The following is a 22,517-nucleotide window of genomic DNA, read 5'->3' as shown; positions in this document are numbered from 1 at the left end:
TACCGCAGAACTTCTTTATTGCCTGCATGCATAAGCAAAATAGAAAAAATGTAAAATTGTCACCAGTCCTGATTCACCTGATTTACTAGAATGAAGGATGCATAATTAGAGGAGAGTTAACAAACCACACACACACACACAGTACACTACACTGCACTGCACACATGTCCCCTGTCAGAGCAGCTGCCCAGTGCTATGACCAGAAATCTGGAAAGCCCAGTGTCATCATGGACTTGCTGCTACGTTTAAGTAGATTCAGAGATGAGAAGAATATGTGTGCACTATGTCTGCTTTGAATGTCATTGTGCAGAAGCAGTGTGTGCAATCAAAGACACACTCTTAACATGCTAATGAGTGACACTTGAGCTCCATTTCCTGAAAGACACACACACACACACACGCACACGCACACGCATACGCATACGCATACGCACACGCACACGCACACACACACACACACACATTACAACACTAAGTCATTCTTTTGGTGTTACTACAGACTATAGGAAGACAGACATACAGCTCTTCCTGAAATGAATGTTTAATTTTGCATTTCTGCTTCCTGTACATCATAAAAGTTAGTACTCATTTTAGTACTTCTTAGTACTTAGCACTGTAACTGACTCGCTGTCTGTCTCATGTGCAGCTGTGTTCACCACCTGTAAGATTTTAACCCTTTCAGCATTTTGATTCATTAAATGACAATTTAAACAAGAAGACCAGCTATAAGTGATGATTGGGCAACTAGTATGTGAAGTTAAGTAAAAACTATACTTCTTTATTGTCACGAAATATCAAATAATTTTGTGTTATGTTTCAGACTCACTACCTCAATTCTATGATCAGTTCACAACTTGCATTTTTTCCCCTCTGTGCTTATTATCCTCATGGCTACGGCAATGGTTTGACCGCAAACCTGACAGACTTGTCTTGCGAGTAGCTGGGCACCGGGCCAAATGCACCTGAGTTTGACTTCAACAGAAATCCCCTTCTGTCAATGTCTTCTTCATGGAATTTCAAGCAAGACACTTTGGAGGTGTTAAACTAGGCATCTCCTCCATGAGGTTTCGACATTCAGCCATGACTATCTTCAAATCAAGGTACTCAACAACTTTTTGGCTGATCTGTGCTGGCCCAGACATAACCCCAGTCTCAAAAGTCAGGACTGATGAAGACCATCCTGGGTCTCCTATCTGAGATGTAACTATTCATCTGAGCATGCATGCCACATCACAATGCCACATTGCAAACAAACAATCTGAACCATGGCAACCTTTGCCACTGTAGGATTAGATTACTCAGGATTACGACTGAGCATAATCTATCGGTAAACTGAGAAATTACTATTATTTTCTGACTATGTAAATTACATAGGCATGTGCTGCTGATGAAGTATGACGGTAACTGTTTAAAAATGTGTTTTTGCTGTTCCTGAAGAGTAATTCTGATGAAGAAGGAAAAAATAAAAACAGTAATAGATAAAGAGTGGAGTATGTGTATAAGTAGTCAGGTTTTCTTACCCTCCTTGCAAGAAAAGAGATCATTGCCAAGAAAAACAAATTATTCCTTAGAGCATCTTCCTCCCATGTGATAACATCTAACAATGACACATATGATTGGGATGAGGCTGAGAGCAAAGACTGGTGAAAGAAAGTGGCTTGCTGCCAATGGTAAATGTCATAGCCATTTCTCAACAATAGGAGATCAAGTCCAACTGTATTCACAGGTAAAATCCTGGAAGAATGAGGTTCACACCACCAAACTCTCAGGAGCCCCTATCCAAACAGTGTAGGCTCTACAGAGAATGAGGCAGCTGTCCGCTGATAAGATAAGGACAGAATTCCCATGTATGCTGGGGGTAAAAGGAAAACTATTGTATGTACTGGTGAAGGACTGCATTTTTCAACATTTCCACTGAGTATGTCCTATCTGCAAGTTGGAAAATTACTGATATTGTCAAATGACATATACAGTTTATACAGAGAGAGAATGAGAGAGAGAGAGAGAGAGAGAGAGAGAGATACAGAGAGAGAAAGAGAGGGTGAAACTGTGGAGTGGATTCTCTCTCTTTTTTTCAGTCCCTTTTTCCCCTATCTACTTTTCCATTATCAATCTATCTCTGTAAACTCCTGCTGACAGAAGAGAATTATGCAAACACACTGCGAGACAAAGCACTCCCCCTCAAATGAAGACCCCTTAAAGCAGGAACACCAAGGCTTGTTTTAAACCAATTACTAGAGACAACAAAACTGAGCAGTGGCTTCATCGGCTACAGCATAAGTGTGTGTCTCTCTGCCATATACAATAAATAGCTATCTTTTCATCAAATTCTAATAAATCTTCTGTAATGTAAGGTAAGGTAAAAATGAAGAAAACTGGCTGAGTTTTCTACCCCAACCAGATTAATCAGAGCATCAGTTTTGTTTACACATAACTTTAATCTGAATGATCAGCTAAGTGATTTTACTTGTGATGGTCAATAGGACATATTTTTCTCTCTTCTTGGAAAAAGGAGAATAATCATGCTGTTACATGCAGCCAAGAATTCCTATTGACATCGCTTCTGTGACAGCCTGATTGTGTCAGCTAATAGAAGGGCAGTATGGTGCAATGTTATTCTATTCTTTTAACAATCGCCATAGGCTTTATCATTTCCATTTAAGACCTATATCACATCTCTCAGTGCAACAAAACTGATGTTTTGTTATTAAATACGTTTTACTATCTGTGCTACTGAGATGCACTGGGTACACAGTCATTGGTATTTTAGGGCCAATTAGTGATTTTGAGATTCAGTAGGTCAAGGGAAAGGCAGGAATGTTCTTCCTTTTTCACTAATACAACCCTTAAAGGTCAGAGTTATAATGTATTATATGTACTGCTGTATTAACAGCACACAGGCGTAACATATTGTATCCATATATGAATCTTCATTTCATCTGACTTACAAAGGCTGATAATGGAAAAAGTCTCACAACGCTTTATGACAACCTCAAAACACATTACATGTCTAAGCTTTAAGTGTCGTTTTTTAACTGTTATTCTGACAAAATGTGTGGGAGTTGGTCAGAGGTGGGTTCTCTGCTCTTGTTGACTGTACACAAAGCTAAGTCACACCCTGAACGGAGGAACCGGGGAAAGGAGGGTTTGTTGGCACTACAAAACACACTGTTGCCACCAGACCAAAGGTGACCTACCAAGGGAAGAGGAGAAAAGATCCTTTTCAGGATATTTGTTCCAAAGAATTAAATAAAATTCATTGGAAGTGTGCAGATAGGTGCAGAGTGTCTAAATTTTACTGCAGAGAGGAGGTGAACTGAACTGTGCATTAAATTAATTAGCTGCTCCAGCACTGGGATGATTTGGACATTAAGCCATTTATTGTATGAATGAGAAAATGTGTATTCACTTAGTGGTTTTCAGTCTATGACAAACTTGTTCTGTTCTGTTTGACATCCTTGTTTTCCAGTGTTTTGAAGAGCAGTGAAGCAGGACTGGTTTTGAGAGACAGCGTCTGTCCTTGCTCAGCAAACACGATGTGCCTATAGCCGTGTATAAAATGCTTTAATCCCACAGAGAGCAGAGGACGGAAGACTTTAAGTGTAGACTGGTTGTTGTTGGGTTTTTTTTGTTTGTTTGTTTTTGAAGCAAAACAAATTTTGAGTGTCATTCAAGAATTCTTTCCACAAAGAAGACTGTTGCGCTCAAAGATGTTAAGAGATTAAATGAACATTGGCTAAAAAAAAAAAAAGGAAAGAGGTTGACAGCAACTTTCGTTACATCAAAGTGAAAACATTTGATGGACACTTTGGAGTGCACGCTGGGAGATAATGATTAGTCAGGAGTACCAGAGTATTGGGCTGATCTAACCAAAGGGGGGGGGGGAAGCATTCTTTAAAGACAACAGTCATTCCAGGTGTCAGTCATTCTCTGTGGGGGTTAACCCCATTTTCTCCCTTAAGAACTTAGTGGGCAGATGCACAAAACACATAAGCTTGCAACATAGTTTTCAGAATTACATCATAAGCTGAGACAAACCACTGTTCAAAGCTAAGCCGCACACTCACTATGATACTAGTGTCACAGTCTGTTTCAAAACATGCCAAACAACAAGATGCCATGTCACACAGATAAGCAGGTGGCAGTGCCCAGAACAAACCCATGCTCCACACTTAAGTTGCTGTCACCGGGGCGACAAGACAAAGCCACTGAGCCGCCAAGAAAGTTGGCTATCTGTCTCTGTCAGGGCAGATAGCTCAAAGACAACAACAAACGTTGGCAGTGCACAGGGACTTCCTCAAAAAGGCTATCTTTACTTAAAGAGGTTCATGTTTGCGTTATTACACCGTTAAGTCTCAACGGTTTTAGTCTATTGTAGTACGCTAAAGCCCCATATGATCCCCTCTGAGCTGACATACAATACTTTTTGTTTGACATGTCTTTGTAGGTGCGGTGAGGAAGCACATCACCCAGCTATAACTCTATGGTAACATACGCGTCCTCTGACAAACCAGACAGAAGGTGAAGAACAAGGCCACTTATAAACCCTGAAACAGAATACATTTTTTCTCATTCCAAGATGAACTAGACAGAGAGAATAAAAAAAAAGAACTGTTTGTCATGAGTTTCTTGGGTTGTTCCGAGTTCCGAGTATTTTGATTGATGTATAAGATAATAATTGTTTGGCTAACTCAGCAAAAGAAAAAGTACCCAACACCAAAGACTGATAAAACCAGAAATGTGGAAAAACCACAAGCCATCAACTCCAAAAGTGCTAAGCTATGGATTTCTCACTATGTTTACTAACAAGAGACAACCAGGTAACATCCTATTTCTCTATTTCCCAAGTCCTGCTGTGACCAGTCATCTTGGCTTGTCCATCCGTCGTGAAGACAGCTCCCTATTGTAATGGGTCTGGGGCAGGTGTCTTATGGTTGCCCCCAGGCTTCAGGTTCAGAAATATGGAGAACATATGGAGAGAGGCGTGGAGGTTGCTCTGGGGTTGGGGAGGGTCGTAGCTCAGTTCTGGCCAAACCACAAAGGATCCATTCATAGCTGTGGCACTGAACATGTGGAGAACGCAAGAGTAATGAAAAAGACAGTGTGTAACAAACTAAATATCATAGGAAACTCTGTGTCTATAAATTGGTGTGTATGTGAAACACACTGATTAATGGACAGAGACAGAAGAACATAAAAGATCTATGAAGATAAAAGATCTATGTAGAAGAACATAAAAGATCTATCTATGTAAGCCTGAATGAAGCTAAGGATAGTACTGCATCAGATTAGATCTTTCTCTAATGTCTCCAAAAAGACAAACCTGAGAAATGAATTCCCACAGTGCACTGGTGAATTACATCAGTACATTCAGAGTTCCCATGGATGGAGTGAATGTTTACATAACTTTATGGCACACAATATGTTGATGGGTGTGGTTTTGTGTGTGTGTGTGTGTGTGTGTGTGTGTGTGTGTGTGTGTGTGTGTGTGTGTGTGTGTGTGTGTGTGTGTGTGTGTGCGCGTGCGTGCGTGCGTGCGCGTGTGTATGTGTGTGTTGTGTGTACTAGTCAAGATTAAATATGCTAGACAGGCACAAATCTTTGGTAAGGATGACTCAACACATAACAGATCACCACCACAAGAGAATCAAAAAACAAATAATATTACAATAGTACCTACACACTAACCAAAAGTACAAGCAGAGCTAATTTGTTTAAAATACAACTACAGTTTTCTGTAGACAACGAATATATCTAACATCTCTGCCCAAATAGCAGTCTGAGTTATTAATCACACTGTTGTGAGAACACAAATTAATCACACTGCTGCAAGAGAACAGGCCACATATTCCCTCCATCAACCCCCAACCCTTGGGCTGTTTCCCATAGAGGCTCAGTTAAGAGCTGGTAGAGGAGAGAAAGATAATGGAGTTTGGTGGCAACACGCCCATCTGAACAGCTGCCTGGTCTTCTCTAGAGCATATCTGCTAAATACCCTTTAAGAGGGGCCTTGAGGCTGTCCTGAAATGGAGCAAAGCGGCTATAGCATAGGCTCGGGGATTTCACCTTATCCCTGCTGGAAGATGTCAGAACTTCTTCCCCTCCATATACCTGTTGAATGAGCCATTGAGACCCTCTTCCTCCCCAGTATGTTTAGCTTCTTAGTGTCCACTGGGAAGCAGCAACCCTGGCATCTGTGCGCCACCAAACATACCAGAGAGCATGTGAGTACACTGCTGTGTACAGAACAGATGCCAGGTATTCTCTGTGTGTTACGTTTAAATTTAGGAGGCAGTCGTGTCAAACACCCCTCCAGTTTAGCAAGAGGCATCACGGGGGGCACCGTCAGCTGTTGTGGTGGCTGGCCCACATTCAAAAGTCCAGTTTCCAGTAAACAGCATTATAATTCATAATCGAGAAGGAAAAATAGAGAGGTGCTGTCTGACTCAAAGGCAGAAACAAATAGAACCATTAAATGTGGTAGTAATTACTCAGGCCAAATCATGAAAGTCTGGCAGACTTGCAGACATATAGCCATAGCATGAGTAAATTTTGTTTGACACAGAAATTAGTCACTGTACATCAGCATCCACGAGCCATGAGATAATAAAGACCAAGTTGATGGCAGAGGAGCAGTTTACATATTAATGCTTTATTTAATTTGTAGAAGTATATGTAAATCCTGAATTCAGCATGTTGTGTCATTATTCATTTGCTGGTTTTAAGTAATTATAATGCCCCTTTGTAACAACCAGGCTTATATCTATTAGCGCTCTTTTCTGAGCTGTGCGTACTTGTGAACTTACAGGATCATCTACTTGCCTGCATTCCGCCATGCTCACCTTGCGCAGGTACCCGCGTCTAAACTGCACGTCTGACATACATTCCCAGAGCAAACATTGGCTCGCTCCTCCCCCAGCTGAGTACGATCGGCGAATCAGAACGCTCTCTGGATTTGGACTCCCTTACTGCCTGGGTTGCGGAGTTTAACTTATGCTGGAGCAACGAGCCTAGATCTTATCCACACCGCTCAGCGACCAGACACCTGATCGCGCCTGGATGGCAGGGCGAAACCCGATCGCCTAATGTGCTGCCCTAAACCCGGAGGAGTGACTTACTAAGACGCGTTAAAAATGTCTTCTTGCTCAAGCGAGGTCATTAGCGCCGATGAGATCAAGAGGGAGAACACAAGGGCACTGGAGAATCGGAGGAGTGTCAAGCTGTCAGCGCTGGACTCTGCGGAGTTGTCTATGGATAATGCAACTTCAACGGCAGCTGTCGATGGAGTCCGCTCCGAACTTTTGGATTGCACCCCGGCCTCACTGGCCTTTTCTCCCGAACAAGTGGCGTGCGTGTGTGAGGCACTGCTGCAGGGAGGAAACGTGGACCGCCTGGCCAGGTTCCTCTGGTCACTGCCGCAGAGTGACCTGCTGCGTGGCAACGAAAGCATCCTAAAAGCACAAGCGATAGTGGCCTTTCACCAAGCCCGCTACCAGGAACTCTACTGTATCCTGGAGAACCACAGCTTCAGCCCGGCGAATCATTCTTCGTTGCAGGACATGTGGTACAAAGCGCGGTACACTGAGGCGGAGAGGGCGCGGGGCAGACCACTTGGCGCAGTGGACAAGTACCGTTTGCGCAGGAAATATCCTCTTCCTCGGACTATTTGGGACGGAGAGGAGACAGTATACTGCTTCAAAGAAAGGTCCAGAAATGCGCTGAAGGACATGTACAAGCGAAACCGATATCCTTCCCCTGCAGAAAAACGAAATCTCGCCAAAATCACAGGACTTTCTTTGACACAAGTGAGCAACTGGTTCAAAAACAGAAGACAGAGAGATAGGAACCCGTCCGAAGCGCAATCGAAAAGGCAAGAGCAAAAATCACTTTACCTAAATGATGTTTATTACGTTTAGTGTTCACAAAATTTTAGGTATTGTACTGCCCATTGTTATTTTGATAACTGGGTATTTTAGACGCATGTAATGAATTGTTATTTTTGGAATGCCTATAGACATGGTGTCAGACGTTTGTAGAATGGGAGCACACTCCAGCACTGTTGTGAAATACGAAGCTTTGACCGTTTTAGAGAGGTGTCGTTTTAGAATCAGACGCGGCGTACCCTCAGGGTAAACAAAACAAAAGGAAAACTTTACATAAGAATTATACAATTATAGGGCCTTTCGTTGGGGTGAACATCAGTTTTATAAAGAAATTAAAGTGTGTTCTAGAATTTACAATGGTGATGGCATCTTTAACAACTTAAATTGGGCACACGACAAAATGCTCGCTCCGTTTACTCTTTAATGCTTATCAGCATTCAAATTAACATACCTATTGTTCGGGTTTGTTTGTGGATTTTAGGCCCTAAATCCAGTGTCCACACCCTGATAATCTGCCAGGAAGATCGATTTAGCCTTTTAGTTCTTCTGACCTCTCTGAGCTGCCTCAAGCACTTTAAGCGTTCATATGCTGATAAGAGAAATATCTATATTTGTAAATATATGCTACATGGAGACTGAAAAAGAATAACTTTTTCATGCAACTTGTTCAGATGACATTTTAACTTGTCATACAGGAAAGGACAGCCATAACCCTCTCTCTTTCCCCAACCACATGTCAGTCAAACATGGCTTTTATCATAAATAATACATCCTACGTAAATATGGGAGGTAAACTTTTTTTTTTTTTTGCTCACGTCAGCGATGAATGTATGCTTTGATGCGGTATGATGTGTCATCATTTAAGCACCGAGACCGCGTTTCTCATGTCCCAAAGCTCCCACCGCACATGAAGTGCTCATGGATTAAAAAAGCAAAAAAAAAAAAAAAACGTGTGGAGTTTCGTGTCAATAAGTGCCTTTGTATAGCATGGCTTCCCCGGCCTCTCTAAAGGCGAAACTGCAGCTGTTTCAGTCAGTAAAGAGTATTTCCGAAGGCCGCCAAGCCGAGAGCGTGAGCTTTTCATTTTATTCTTGACCCCAAGGGTAAGAAGTTTATTTTAGAAACCATAAAGCTGCATAGAGAAATATTTTTTTTAGATTTATTTAACACTTTTTTAAAAAAATTGTAACCATTTGTCATCAAATGTTCATTTATTTAGCCACTCACCTTGATCAGTTGGTTTGAACAATGATATTACACAGCCTAAGATTTAGATTTTTGATATAGATGCATTAATTGAACTATTTCAGGCATTTGAATGTAGTGCATAAATTAATATATTTAATATTTTAAATTTATGATAAAGCTTTGCATGGTGAGTGGATTTTTAAAGTGTATTGTTTTGTGAAATGAAGTTGCTATTTCTCATGTTTATTTCAGTGAATCTGACGGGAACCATAGCACGGAGGATGAGTCCAGTAAAGGACAGGAAGATCTATCTCCACCCCCTCTCTCCAGTGGCTCCACTGGCTCAGCCACCCATGGGACAGCCCCCCCTGTGGTCTTCTCAGACAGTGGTACCACTGTCATTCAACAAATCGGTGATGTCAAAATGCCATCACATCCCTCTGGTGGAATGGGTTTCAGTGGTGACCTAGCAAACACCAGTACTCACTTCCTAAACGGTGGAGCCTATGTTCAGTCCCATGGCACCAGCACCCTTTTGAATGGACTTGGTACATCTAGTGGACATTTTGTGAGCTTTGAGTCCCAGAGAGTTTCCCAAGCCCAAGATTCAAGGCTCCTCGGTGGTTCCTCTGTGGCCTACAGCTCTTTCTCAATGGGGATTCCTGAAACAACCACGGGGAAGATGGAAGGAGTTGTGTCTCCTCACTCTGAGGAGGGTGTCACAACCTCAGTGGTTACCTTTGCTCCCATATCTTCCTCATCCTCCTCTTCCTCTGGTGGTCCACATCTCAACAGCTACAGTGTGGTTAACCTTCCTGGTTCTGAGGCCAACATGGGTCTTCCGCCTTTACTGCTGCCCCCAACTTCTACAACTCCCTCTCATGGTAGGAGGACTACATTGTAGGCCAAAATGATCCATTAGTAGCGACAAAGACAGTAAAAGATTCTAAATGTTGTTAATGATAGATTTTGGTGTTTCAAAACATGTGGTTTACATTGCAGAAATCAGGGTAGTCAGGGTAGAAACACACATTCAGAGAACATTTAGAGTACATTTCAGAACGTACTTTGCCAAAATCATGTGTACTAGTTGTAATAACACGCATACAGATAACATTATGTAAAACAGCTCTTCCTCTTTGAGGAGACATTGGGAGTTCTTGGCACCAGACTGATAACCCGACAACGGCTAATTGCACCATTACTTTGGAGTACATTATAACAGGATATTTTATTGGGTTAGGACTGCCAAACAGCCAACCTCGCGAGTGGTGTTATCCAAAGGGCAGAGTCACAAGGTCTTGAAAAATAGGATTGTGGGCGAGGGACAGCAGAAGGGCATTCTGGGTAAAAAACAGAAGAGGTTTAGGCCAAGCTGGCGATGACTTTAGGGTCTGACTGAGTACCAGGCCTCCTAACACCCTCCCCATGTCTTCTCCAAAGCCCTAACCACACACTAATGGCTCTTTCCATGAATATTTTATGGCCACATCAATAAGAGCAAGGCTGGCTGTGTGTTACTCTTCTCTCTCTACAATCCTCTTCTTTTTTTCATCGTTTAATATGCAGTTTATGAGCCACATAAAAACAAACCCACCCCTGGCTGAACTTTTGATTTAGGGGAAAAGCAATTGAACCTAAAAGTCCAGCATGAAATAGAAGATATTAAAAGTGTTTGCCAAAAATCTTTTCCCTTTGTCTATAATTTTAAATGCAAAGCCAATAAAACATGCTTTTATGAAAACACATGGTTTGATATGCACTACCACAGCGACAGAATGAGACAGGAGACAGTTTCTATGTTGGGTGCTGTCTGTTAGGTAAAGGCAGATAGAGTATGCATCCAGACACAGAGTCCTATATCTTTCACAAAGAGGTAAACAGAGAACTCCCACAAGCTTGTATTCCAATGATACCAATTTTCATATTGATTTGCATTGTCCAGTGGATTGTGGAGCATATGAATGACAATGACTTGTAGTATGAATCTAAAGGGAGTTATTTTTAAGTTGTATATCATCGAGTCTTTTTTCTAAGGGTTGGCAAGTTCTGTCTTGGTTGATGCAGGAAGCTTAGAGAAAAATGTGGCTCTACCCCCTGTGTGTGTGTGTGTGTGTGTCTGTTTGGGGGGGGGGGGGAGGCGGGTACATTGCCTATGTGATTATTTATCGTGTTTTTTGCATCTAATGGAAGAAAAAGGGTCTGGCTCATGGCCAGACAGCGTCAGTGCAAAAGACATGCCAAAAACCACATTCTCCACTTACACGGAATTAACGCCAACTTTAGCTATGGACAGAAAATGAAAAGGTATTCCATTTTACATTTCAAAAACTATATGCAAATTCTTTCATGGATGAAGAGAAAGATAAACAGAGATAAAGGGAGAGAGAGAAAGAAAGAAAGAGAGAGAGGGAGAGAGAGAGAGAGAGAGAGAGAAGATGTAATGAATGACTTACCAATAAATAAAAGATTTAAACTGGATAGACAGAAGAAGAAAAAAAAGAAAGAAAAAAATCATGGCATAGTGCACCTCCTTGCCTCCTTCTTCCTCCCTGGGGCTGATTATGAGCTGCGAGAAGCCTAGCTATTGCCAGTTCATGCAGCAGTTGTCTATAATGAACAGGACAGATTAGTCTCTGAGGCCAGAGTTTGTAGGGTGAGACAGCAATTTGTGTACCAGTCATAGAAATCAGAGCACCTCATGGACCTGCTGTCCTTTTCTTCTCCCCCTTTTACAGGCTCTGGACCCCTGGGTAGTGTGGTCAGTGATTCCTCCCAACAATCCAGCCATGCTCTCCTCTACACTCTCACTCAACCAGTCAAGCAGGAGCCCCTGGATGTTGGGGCAGGTTACCCTTACTCTTCAGATGTGCCTCTGGACCAAAGCGGACAACTGGGCTACACCGCATCTCTTTTCCTTTCCTCGAATCTCACCGCTTCATCTTCAAATGGCAGCCCAACTGTCACTGCAACGGTCACCTCGACTCTGTCTGCACACAAAGGCCACACATCTTTAACTAATAATGTCCACAGCTCTCACCAGGTGGACGGTGGAGTCCTGTCTTTGGACTACAGGGACCATAATGCTCAGCTGCCTCTGTCAAACACTCTGGATGTCTCGTCAGGGGCAAACGGTGCAGTTAGGGCGGTCTGCAGTGATTTGGATGTAGAGGGAAAAGAGCTGGCCAAGTTGCAGACTGTACAAATGGATGAAGATAACAGTGATCTCTGACCCTATCATTATTGTTGTTGTCATCATCATCATTCTTGCTGTCATCATCATCATCGTTGTCATCATCATCGTCATCATCATCGTCCTTGCATCATCATCATCATCATCATCATCATCATCACCATCATCGTCATCCAGAGACGAAGAGTTGCGTCATATGTGTGACTTTCTTGCGTAGCGTCAGGAGCCCACTCGGAGACTCAACAGTTTCTTGAGTGGTCTCATTTCTCTCACGACTGCTGCAGGGTGTTAAACAAGCATGTAAGCAAAAAAAACAAAAACAAAAAACAAAAACAAAAACAAAAAACAAAACAGAATTCAAACTTTACAGTGCCTTTTTTTTTGTCCAAACAGCCTCAGTTACATCAATTTAAACTCTGAGCACTGTTGTGGTAGGCAACGATGCACTGTCCTTTTGAGCACAAACCTTCAGCACTGTTTCTTTATCAGATCTGAGATTTGAGAGAGTAAGAGAGAAAGAAAGGCAGGTAGACAGAGAGGCAAAAAGAAAAAGAGGGACTAGAAATAGTAAATGTACCATAATATTTCTCTCTCGGTCTCTGTTTAAGCACAGTGTAAAAATACAAGCCTGGAGACGCCACTATACAATGACTGCAATTTTTTGTATTTTTTATTTTCATTGACAAAAGGTTATCAAAGCACATGTGTGAATTTTCATTTAATGTTGTTTGATGTTTTATATTTAATTTTTTTTTTTTTTTGAGCGTGAAGATAGTAATGTGAATTGCAAATTTGCTAAAGTTTGGCTTTATGAGAATTGTGACAAAGTTATGAATTTATAATTGTAAAAAGAAAATGCTTTCTTCTTGACTATCAAGGCTGGAATTTACTAAACCTCTATATACAGCAGGGAAAGCATATTATTAACCGCCAGAGCAGCTGTTCTTATGTGCCTTCCTTATAGAAGAAGACCTGTTAGATAAACTAGCGATGGGCATTTTTTCTGAATTATGAGAGGCCATTTTTGTTCCATTGTGTGAACTCATTGTGAATGTTATCATTTGAACTCTTCAAACATGCAGCTCAACTCTGCTGCTTTTGTCTTAAGATTAGAAAATGGGAGTAACACACTGCAATGCGTTTACCTCTCCATGGTATTTCTAACCTAAGATTTTCTTATCCCAATTTAGGTCTGTACTGATGATGAAAAAAGAGATTGTATGGGCTGAATGATTAGTTAGACATTTAGACATGAAATTAACTTATTTTTCTAAACCAGCTCTGTTCTCCCATTAAACCTTTATATTTGTACCTACTGAACGAAGGGTCAGTGGATTATTTTCTCTTACAGACATTTTAGGTTTCACCTTCAGGGTTTTGGAAAAATACCCCAGATAATTCAATAAGTCCAGAAAATGACGTCTGACGGTATGAATCAGCCCTTCCTCTGAGCATTGGGTGAAATGACCACGTAGGTTCGACCGACGGCAGTTGTGACGTCAGTCAAAAGGAAATTCAAGACTCCCTGAATCTAACAGGATTAAAATTTAGGCCTCTAGGATAGCTGACTGTGATCTCAGACATTACTAATGTACAAATGTGTTCGCATGCAGCTCGATGCAGATCAACCTCCTGTTTTCCACCAGGAGTATCTCTGTGATCGTTTGCCAATGGCTGGCAGCTGTATAATGCCTGTTCACTCTTAAAGTGTCACATGGTACCTGTCATGGCTCCAGCTAGAGGTCATCCAGAAAAGCAGAGTTGACAGAGGAAAAGTTCGACATCCGTATTAAATCTCCAGGAACGTTTTCAAGACGCATAAACCAGAACAAGACGTTTATTTTGAAACTCTCCGCCAAAAGCTTCACTTAACATCTCAATTTGTAAACAAGTGATAAGAATAAGAATGATTTATCACAACTTAGATAAAATGCTAGATTTGATCATTTATCATTCTCTAAGCTCATTCATGAAAATGTGTGTGTGTGTGGGCGTGAGACTGGAAAACAGGAGCTTAAGAAGGAGCATAACAATGGAATATTCCTATGGTCAATGAAGTCTGTGGTTTGTCAGGGGGGCAGTCGTGGGAACATTTTCTTCTTCTGACGCACTGACATAGACACCAGCACAAGTGAGTCATTACTAATTGAATGGCGCCCAGGTAGGATTTGTGCGCGCACACACACACACATATACAAGAAAAGAGGGGGGGGTAGACACACAGGTAAGGAATCTATTGTTACCTGTGCAAAAGGTGACCCTGTCGCCTAGGGCACCAGATTAGTTGATTGCCAGGTATCGAATGACGCCTCCTGGAATATTGAAGAGTAAGAAAGCGCTATTGTTCGAGGCTTTGAGCTAAGCAAGAACGTGCTAAAGAAAAGGGGACATGTGTGTACCATGTCCCCAGTTTCCCCTGGGCTACCTGAGTCTTTTTTTTTTTTTTGTGGGGTGAGGTGAGTATCTGGTTTCTATTCTGATTCGTGATAATACACAAGTCATTGCATCTCTTACTGCATGAATGGAGGCGCCCACTGAAAATTATCCAAGACCTATAAAAACTTTAGGCCACTACAGAAGAGCTGTATCATCATTCCAGCTTCTGTTAAGTGTATAGACTTAATCAATGTAAAATATAAAGAACAGTACATTTCTTTTTTCAGTCAGGGACTGAAAGCTGTATGGAAATACTGAATCGGTCAGGTAACTTTTCACACTTTGTGGCAAAGACGCGTGTTATTGCTGGCAGAAGGAGGCCAAAGAAAACTAGGCAGCTCCAAAGAAGAGCGCTTCTAAAAGATTCTGACCTTTGACTTTTGCTGGGTGTTTCAAAGCTTGACATTTAGTGTTCATTGCAGACTGCCAGGCATATGTAACCTGACCCCCATCCCACTGTGCCTCAGACCCACAGAGTGTGCTAATGTGGGGTCAAGGGTCAACAGGATTGGAGTGGCTAAGTGCAGGGGTGGATCTTGAACGAAGCCAAAAAACCACAGCCGCCACACTCGCCGCCCCTGCTTTATGTGAAAAAAAAAAAAATAAAATCTGATGTTAAAAAAGACCACAGTGCAAACCTGACGCCTTGCTATTTTTCAAACTTTGAAGAAAATAGAAATAAGTCTGAAGTAATCTAGCCACTAACCGTCACAAACCAACTTGCTGTCTTTTTTAATCTAAATGGAATAATATTTTCATTTTCATATGTGTTGTGAATTTTTTGATTATAGATACTCTTAATTACAATACCAAAAGTGATGTTTGAAAACTGACCGGGCCTTGACCCTGCCCTACTCCTTCAAGGCATTCAGAGAATGCTTTCGACATACAATATAATAAACAGGAGAGTCCACTGTATGGTAGTGAATTCAGATGCAGAAAATGTATTGTATTGTAAAGTGAACACTTGCTTTTGTACAGACAATCCAAACCCTTTTCTAGTTTGGACACACAGGGCGCGTTTTCCCCAGAAGGCCTGGAGTATTCTTTTTTGGTTAGTTAATTAATTAGTTAATTAACAGTGAGAGTATTTATACCGCCCAACATTCCACATGCTCACTAGTGTGAAAATATATAAACACTTTAAGAGATCATTTTAACTCTTTCAGAGTAAATTCAACACTGGTGAACTGCCTATGAACCTTCATGACCCTTCAATACATGTTGTGCAATATTCCATGTACTGCAATACAAGAAACACACAATAACACAGCTTGGGAGAGGTTAGTGCCATGTGATATGAAATAAGGGTTGGGAAATGAGTGCACCAAGGGTACAACATGACCTGTATCTGTTGTAACTGTTATTCTTGTTTGGCAGGTTGTAAGATTACACAGTTATTAGCCTGCTTGTGTTTTTCAGCTAGCTGTTGTTACCAGCTAACTAGTGGTACTAAGTTATGGCAAAGTGGTGGCAAGGTTTGGCTTGTGGTAGAAGGCATTTTTGCATTTTGCTGAATAGGCCTAGTCTAAGTAGAGTAATTTAGGGATAAGATGAAACAGGCGAAGAAGAGGCATATATTATCCTTCTCAATAAAAAAGAAAATTAATAATGGGCAGAAATTAGAACTGGGGATAGATATGGATGTGATTCAGTGCAACCCTGAAGGTGAGCAAGTCAGATAAACAGCAAAACTGGTATATAAAGAAAATCCACGGAAAAGACACACACGCATGCGCGCACACGCACACACACACACAGGAGTGCACACACACACACACACACACACACACACACACACACACATACACAGATCCAGAGAAGGAAACAAGAGTGATCAAGAGCAGTAAAGAGAGAAATTAACACGGATCGCCAAAACTTGGAGATACTTGGATTGTAAAACATAAAAAGAGAGAGAGAGGGGCTGTCAGTGTTCGCCTGTTCTGACATGAGTCCCCGCACTTCAGGTATGTGAACCTGTGGAGATGCAGAGGGTGTTTTAGACTTTTCAACCATGTAGTGGAGTTCCATGCAACATTTTGTGGGGCTATGCTAACTTGAACATGCTGCATTTGGCTTAATATTTTTTAGCATGAAGTGATGCTAACTGTAACTGGACACGCATAAATAATGACTGGTTCCATCCTGATCTCCTCATCTGAAAACCTCTGGTGCCATCCCATAACTCAGAAATCCGACAATGGATCGAGTAGTAGCTGTCATATGGCTAGAGCATTTTGTTCGTAGCAGAAACTTCCTCTTAGCGACCAGATAAAGAGTACATGGCCCTCATTGGTCTACAGCTTAGGGTCTCAGGAGTCCATGGGTGTTACACACTGCAGAGCTGGGTTAGGCAAGAGGTTCAAGCATCTGGAGGGTAAGATAGTCCAGAAAACATGTACTTTGGAGCAGAGAAGTGGTTGTGTGAGAAGGAGGGATCTGGCAGAGGAAACAGAGTTTAACCGAATTTGCACTTCAAGTGAAATATAGTGCATTTTTCAAAGACTCCTACTTATTGATCTTCATGAGGAGGAGCCTCTTAAATCTTTATTTTCATAAAGCTTGCTGCTGTTTTTCTGAGTTTGCATAAAGGAGGACATTGTTTCCTCACTGTTTAATTTTTTATCCCCCATCCTCTCAAAATCATGCTTTTGTGTCTGTTTGTCTAAAGTGGGGAATTCCAAACATACTGCCATACAGGAAAAAGATATTAGGAATTCTGTGCGTGTGCATGTCTGTGTTTTTAACAAGCAGGAAGCATAGGATTACAGGTTCCTCACAAAAGAAGGGGGATTTTTTTTTAATCTCATTTGAATAAATCATGAAGAGCCCTTGAAAATGGGGCTGTCAGTAGATCGATGGGAAAAAGCTGTGTCTGGGCAGGAGCGTCATGGGTAACAGACACCAAACATCCTCCAGGTGTTTGTGTATGATTCTCTCTCTCTATCGTTCTCTCTCTCACACACACACACACACACACACACACACAGTCCTAACGGACAAAATCCTAATTGACATGTGGACAGTTTCATGAGCCAAAGATGTTCTAAGAAACAAGTTGAAAACTGAGACAGCAGACCAAATGGCAGACCTCCCAGACAGCAGAGGTCAGTGTGGTATCTATTTAATTCCTCCATGTTATATAGAAACAAGGGACAAGAGTACAAATATATTTGTAAACAAATTTATCTGCTTACAGGATCCCTTTGGAGTGTTGCTTAGGCTACTACTACTACTACAAAGGTATAGTGACGCTTGAAAAATTGGGTGTGGACAGCTTTTCTTGTGCTTGAATATTAATTAAGGCGAAGACGTTGTTACCTGTAATGGAAAAATGAGTCAGGATACTCCTCTTAGATGTAATAATTCTTAGTAATCCTTCTCTTTGTTCTACAGTAGGAAGTATCCCCTGCGTTATTAATGGACGCACAATGTATTTATGGTCACATTTTCCAGTTGTTAGGATATATTTTCGATAATTTACTTTATGCCATTAGCCTAAACTGAACTCTAACAGGAGGTGACTGAAGATGTGGGCCTGTAAATTTTGAGCCGTTAGAATTTTTCCGGAAATTGCATTTTCGCTCAAAAGCGTTCAGAACGCTCATGACAAGAAGCGTGTTATTTTAATAAAGATTAATACAACGAAGTTGTATCTTAATTTTTCAGTGCTGTAAAATTACGCACACTTGATATTTTTCCTTGACCTCACAATCCATAGGTGATCTGCATTTTTTTTTTTAAATGAGTGGTAACCAGAAGCTTTCTTCAGACATAAAGACAGGTTACCTTTTTGGGTGACGTCTCATGTTTTGCCTAATTAAGTAAATAAATTGCTGTGTGTCAAACTCTTAAGCCTTTGACTAATATCAACAGCACCATCACTATGATGGCATGTCTCCGGACGAACAAAAAGCAATCGCAATCATTAACTTATTATTATATAATATGCGCGTTTCAGTCACAGTTTTAACGAAAAAAAACAGCTGGAAATTATATACAAGTGTTATAATAGAGCAAAAAACTGTTTGTTAAGAGCATTTTGCCAACATCACGCAATACAGAGCGCTTTTAAAGCTATTGCTCCAAAGTTTAATTTCCTCAGCGGAACTCTTTGGCTATTGACCCGCATTTGCAGTCTAGGCGTTACAACATTGAATTTACCATTTCTCGGCCAAAATGTACACATCTTGAACTGATTATGACTTAAAAACAGGCAAGGCCTTTTGGCTTTTAAGATTAGTGGATGTGCACAGTGTGGTAGAGACAACAGGACAGTCAGTGAAGCTTTGGCATGAAAACAAGTATATGATAATGAAGAATATTGTTGGAACTAAGGAGACTGGTAATGGCTGTGAGTCGTGATAATTACTTTATAACGGACATTTAATATTAGTACGTGTATCATCTTAACAATTTACTAAAATAAAATCATAGAGTTGAAACGCGACAATTTGAAATTATGAACTCAAAATTTTCATTATGGACACCTTGTTCATACATTTGTGTGAATTCGCATCTTCGGTGCATAATTATGATATCGAAAACCTCCGGAGATTAAAAATATTCACGGAAGTAGGCCCACTTAACAGTGAAAACTGTGAGTGATATGAAACTCGTAGGCCATATCAGATGAAATAATATTGCATGCTTTTGTGGACATATTTTACTCCTTTTAGTGCTCCATATTGCTGTTTTACTTGGAACATAAATAGCCAACAACAGCAATTTGCACTAATTACACTGAGGATGCAGGGCTAAATAAGCGTTAAAGCGTTTGTCTTTAAGTTTTGCAATGAACCATTCTGCTTTCCTAGGTGAGACACCCAGAGATGCCCAGCGCTACCCAATACACCGACGGTTTCTAGCATCGGGGCCACACCCGAGGCGCTGTCATTATGAACTGTGACATCCTCATTCCTCAAAGACAGATGGGTGAGTTGATTTTCAAGAAGGTGTCTTTTTGCCAGCTCTCTAGGGACTTTGGGCAAAGTTGTTTTCACAGGTGTGCAGATCGGACGCTAAAACTAATTAGTCCCCGTTTTATCTTAATGACCTGAGGCCGTGAATGAGCCTCGATTCGTGTGACTGTCTAAATTCAAAATCGCCTGGGACAAAATCCCTTAAAATCTGCATCGACACATTTACTTTGTGAACTGGAGAGCGGTCCGAGGTTCACTTGAAAATGGACGCCTCGTCTCAAATTAAATTATAAAGAGGTGCTTCATTCCGGGTGAGTGATTGTGAGTCTTGCGTCGCCTGGGTGTCACGTTGCAGATCTCAGTGAAGATAAAGAAATGCGATCTATTCCTTAAAACAGCGTCTGGATGGCAAAGAGCTCGCTGAACACAGAACTCATTTACTAATGCAACGGTTTTAGATTTCACTGTACATAGAAATGGGGAGGGAGTGGGCAGGAGACAGAGGAGAAAGGCTTTTCTCTGTGCCAAAAGAAAACAAGTCATTCAACCGCCATATAAACCGTCCAGAACTGTGGAACTGCACATTCCGAATATTCTGCTGTTGGAGAAGGGAAAAAGGAGGGCAGAAGAATGACACTCCCAAGTTGAAATGCATGACGCAATGGCGCACTGGCACAAGCATGAAAAATAGGGTGTAGGGATTCAGTTATTTAAAACCAATACCGTTATCCCCAGTGTGCTATATTCCTGTTTAATGTTGCCCTCTTTCTACGGATGTAGTGTTAGCGAGATGAAATTCAACTTAACATTACCCGCTGGCGTTCATTTACGGCATTCCTCACAGTTATCGGTACACAGTTATCTGTAGTAGCTTACGAGATATAAGATTCAGTGGAAACGCAAAATAGCTCAACGCTAATATGTACATTAGGACTTCACCGGCCCAACTGGTCTGTTACAATACGCATCAGCTGCAGGTGTCTTAAAAACGTTCAGGTGTAAATTTACTCCCACTTGCGCACATTCACATACTTTCTATGCAACACTCCAGTAGGCTCGAAAAATCACAAAATGTATAAAAATGAAATATATATACATTTAAACATTACAGACAGTCGATATTCTGTAAAAGGCGTGGTTCGCTGCAATATTCTAATTGAAAGGTTTGTTAATAGTGTAGGAGATGAACTATGGACGTTTATCACATCATTAATAATGCACTGTAAAAGTAGTTAAGTTAAATGCAAATTGAACACTGTGTGGGCTTGGCAAGGGATGAGTGTAAGCGCAGTCTTTGGAGGGTTGCTTTAATTGATTATTATCGAGGTGGACCCTCTCCCTCAGGTAAAACAGGAGACAAGGGATCCAGTTTCAGACCACTGCGTCCCAGGGGGAGGAAATGGGAGCAAACCTCTTACCGTATGTCGGTTGGGATAGGGTAGACTAGGAGCCAATCAGTAGACGCACAGTGGTCTTTTAGCGTGACATGACTCGATAGGGAGCAAACTGTCTCCACCAAGCATCCAAACTTCGGGGCGCGCGTAGTGGACATCTATAACGCTGTGTTTTGCGCAAAGTCTCGTAGTCAGCGGCGCAAGAATAATTTGAACAGACAAACAACTCTTCATTTCGCCATTTTCTCCATTCCGCTCCTTTCTAAACTGCAGAGGAGAGCGGTTTGGTTGTAAGGAGTGAAGCGTTTTATTAGACGTCATGTCAATGTTGCCCTCTTTCGGGTTTACCCAGGAGCAAGTGGCGTGTGTTTGCGAGGTGCTTCAACAAGGCGGGAACCTCGAGCGATTAGGCCGTTTTCTTTGGTCTCTTCCTGCCTGTGACCACCTTCATAAGAACGAGAGCGTTCTCAAGGCTAAGGCTGTGGTTGCTTTCCATCGTGGAAACTTTAGAGAGCTCTACAAAATTTTGGAGAGTCATCAGTTCTCTCCACATAATCACCCCAAACTCCAACAGCTATGGCTCAAAGCTCATTACATCGAAGCTGAGAAACTAAGGGGACGGCCGTTAGGTGCTGTTGGCAAGTACCGAGTGCGGAGGAAATTTCCTTTACCCCGCACTATCTGGGACGGCGAGGAGACGAGCTACTGCTTCAAGGAAAAGTCCCGAGGCGTCTTACGGGAGTGGTATACGCACAACCCGTATCCCTCTCCGCGGGAGAAAAGAGAATTGGCAGAGGCAACCGGGCTGACCACCACACAAGTCAGCAACTGGTTCAAAAACAGAAGGCAAAGAGATAGAGCTGCCGAGGCAAAAGAACGGTATTCTAAATTACTTCATAATTTACACGTTACGTTTCCTGTTTCAGCCCAATGTTGTACCTATCATCATCATGGTTATATTATTAGGTATAGTGCAACTGTCGTTGATATTGATAGCATTGTAGCTGTGTTAACTCAAGATTTTCATTCCCGATTTACCTTCCTTAATATTCCCTTCCGATATTCACTGGCTTTGCCGTTTTAGCACTCACGTACTATCCAGACAAATACACAACCATTTGTCGCTAAAGGAATCACTTCATAGCTCTGAATTTTCTTGTAAATAATTTCTTGTTTAAATGATCTTCAGAGTTCAGTAATAATTAATGGCTTTATTTGGATAGGCTACACGGTCATAGGTCCTTACAGTGGCCCAGTGATAACTCTTGACAGTCAGGTTTCCCGTGACTGAATGAGGCTGTTGTAAACATATTGAGAGCTGTATTTCACATAGTTTTAACGGTGGAATTTAAGAATTCAAACAGGCGAAAAAGTGCTTACTTCAGGACAACCTATCAAAAATCAACCTACTAATAATTTGCATCAAATGTACACGTTTTGTGAGCATATTCAGCTCTATGATTTGCCATATTTTCTCTTAGCAGCACTTTGCCTCAGTTTG

General features: G+C 41.5%; 2 protein-coding genes across 2 annotated transcripts in view; both read left to right on the top strand.

The window, feature by feature from the left end:
- Nucleotides 1–7,085: 7,085 nt before the first annotated feature.
- On the top strand, nucleotides 7,086–12,303 carry six4b (SIX homeobox 4b). Its single transcript, XM_030771047.1, has 3 exons — nucleotides 7,086–7,870; nucleotides 9,324–9,955; nucleotides 11,810–12,303. Exons 1-3 carry the CDS (start codon nucleotides 7,134–7,136, stop codon nucleotides 12,301–12,303), a joined length of 1,863 nt encoding a protein of 620 aa, XP_030626907.1. The 5' UTR covers nucleotides 7,086–7,133.
- Nucleotides 12,304–21,335: 9,032 nt separating this feature from the next.
- Nucleotides 21,336–22,517, top strand: part of six1b (SIX homeobox 1b) — a 1,682-nt gene continuing 500 nt past the window's right edge. The window contains exon 1 of the mRNA XM_030771140.1: nucleotides 21,336–21,895. Coding sequence (XP_030627000.1) covers nucleotides 21,336–21,895 — 560 coding nt within the window. The remainder of the gene's footprint in view (nucleotides 21,896–22,517) is intronic.

Source organism: Chanos chanos, chromosome 4, assembly GCF_902362185.1.
Source record: "Chanos chanos chromosome 4, fChaCha1.1, whole genome shotgun sequence".
NCBI classification, from domain to species: Eukaryota; Metazoa; Chordata; class Actinopteri; order Gonorynchiformes; family Chanidae; genus Chanos; species Chanos chanos.
The sequence above is the reverse complement of the archived record's forward strand: the minus strand, read 5'-3'. Positions and strand labels throughout refer to the sequence as shown.

Excerpts from the sequence above, each read along its gene's own strand:
- six4b (XM_030771047.1), top strand. The coding sequence starts at position 7,134 with ATGTCTTCTTGCTCAAGCGAGGTCATTAGCGCCGATGAGATCAAGAGG. Across the intron at positions 7,871-9,323 it reads TCCGAAGCGCAATCGAAAAG|TGAATCTGACGGGAACCATA; the intron begins GCAAGAGCAAAA and ends TGTTTATTTCAG. Across the intron at positions 9,956-11,809 it reads TTCTACAACTCCCTCTCATG|GCTCTGGACCCCTGGGTAGT; the intron begins GTAGGAGGACTA and ends CCCCTTTTACAG.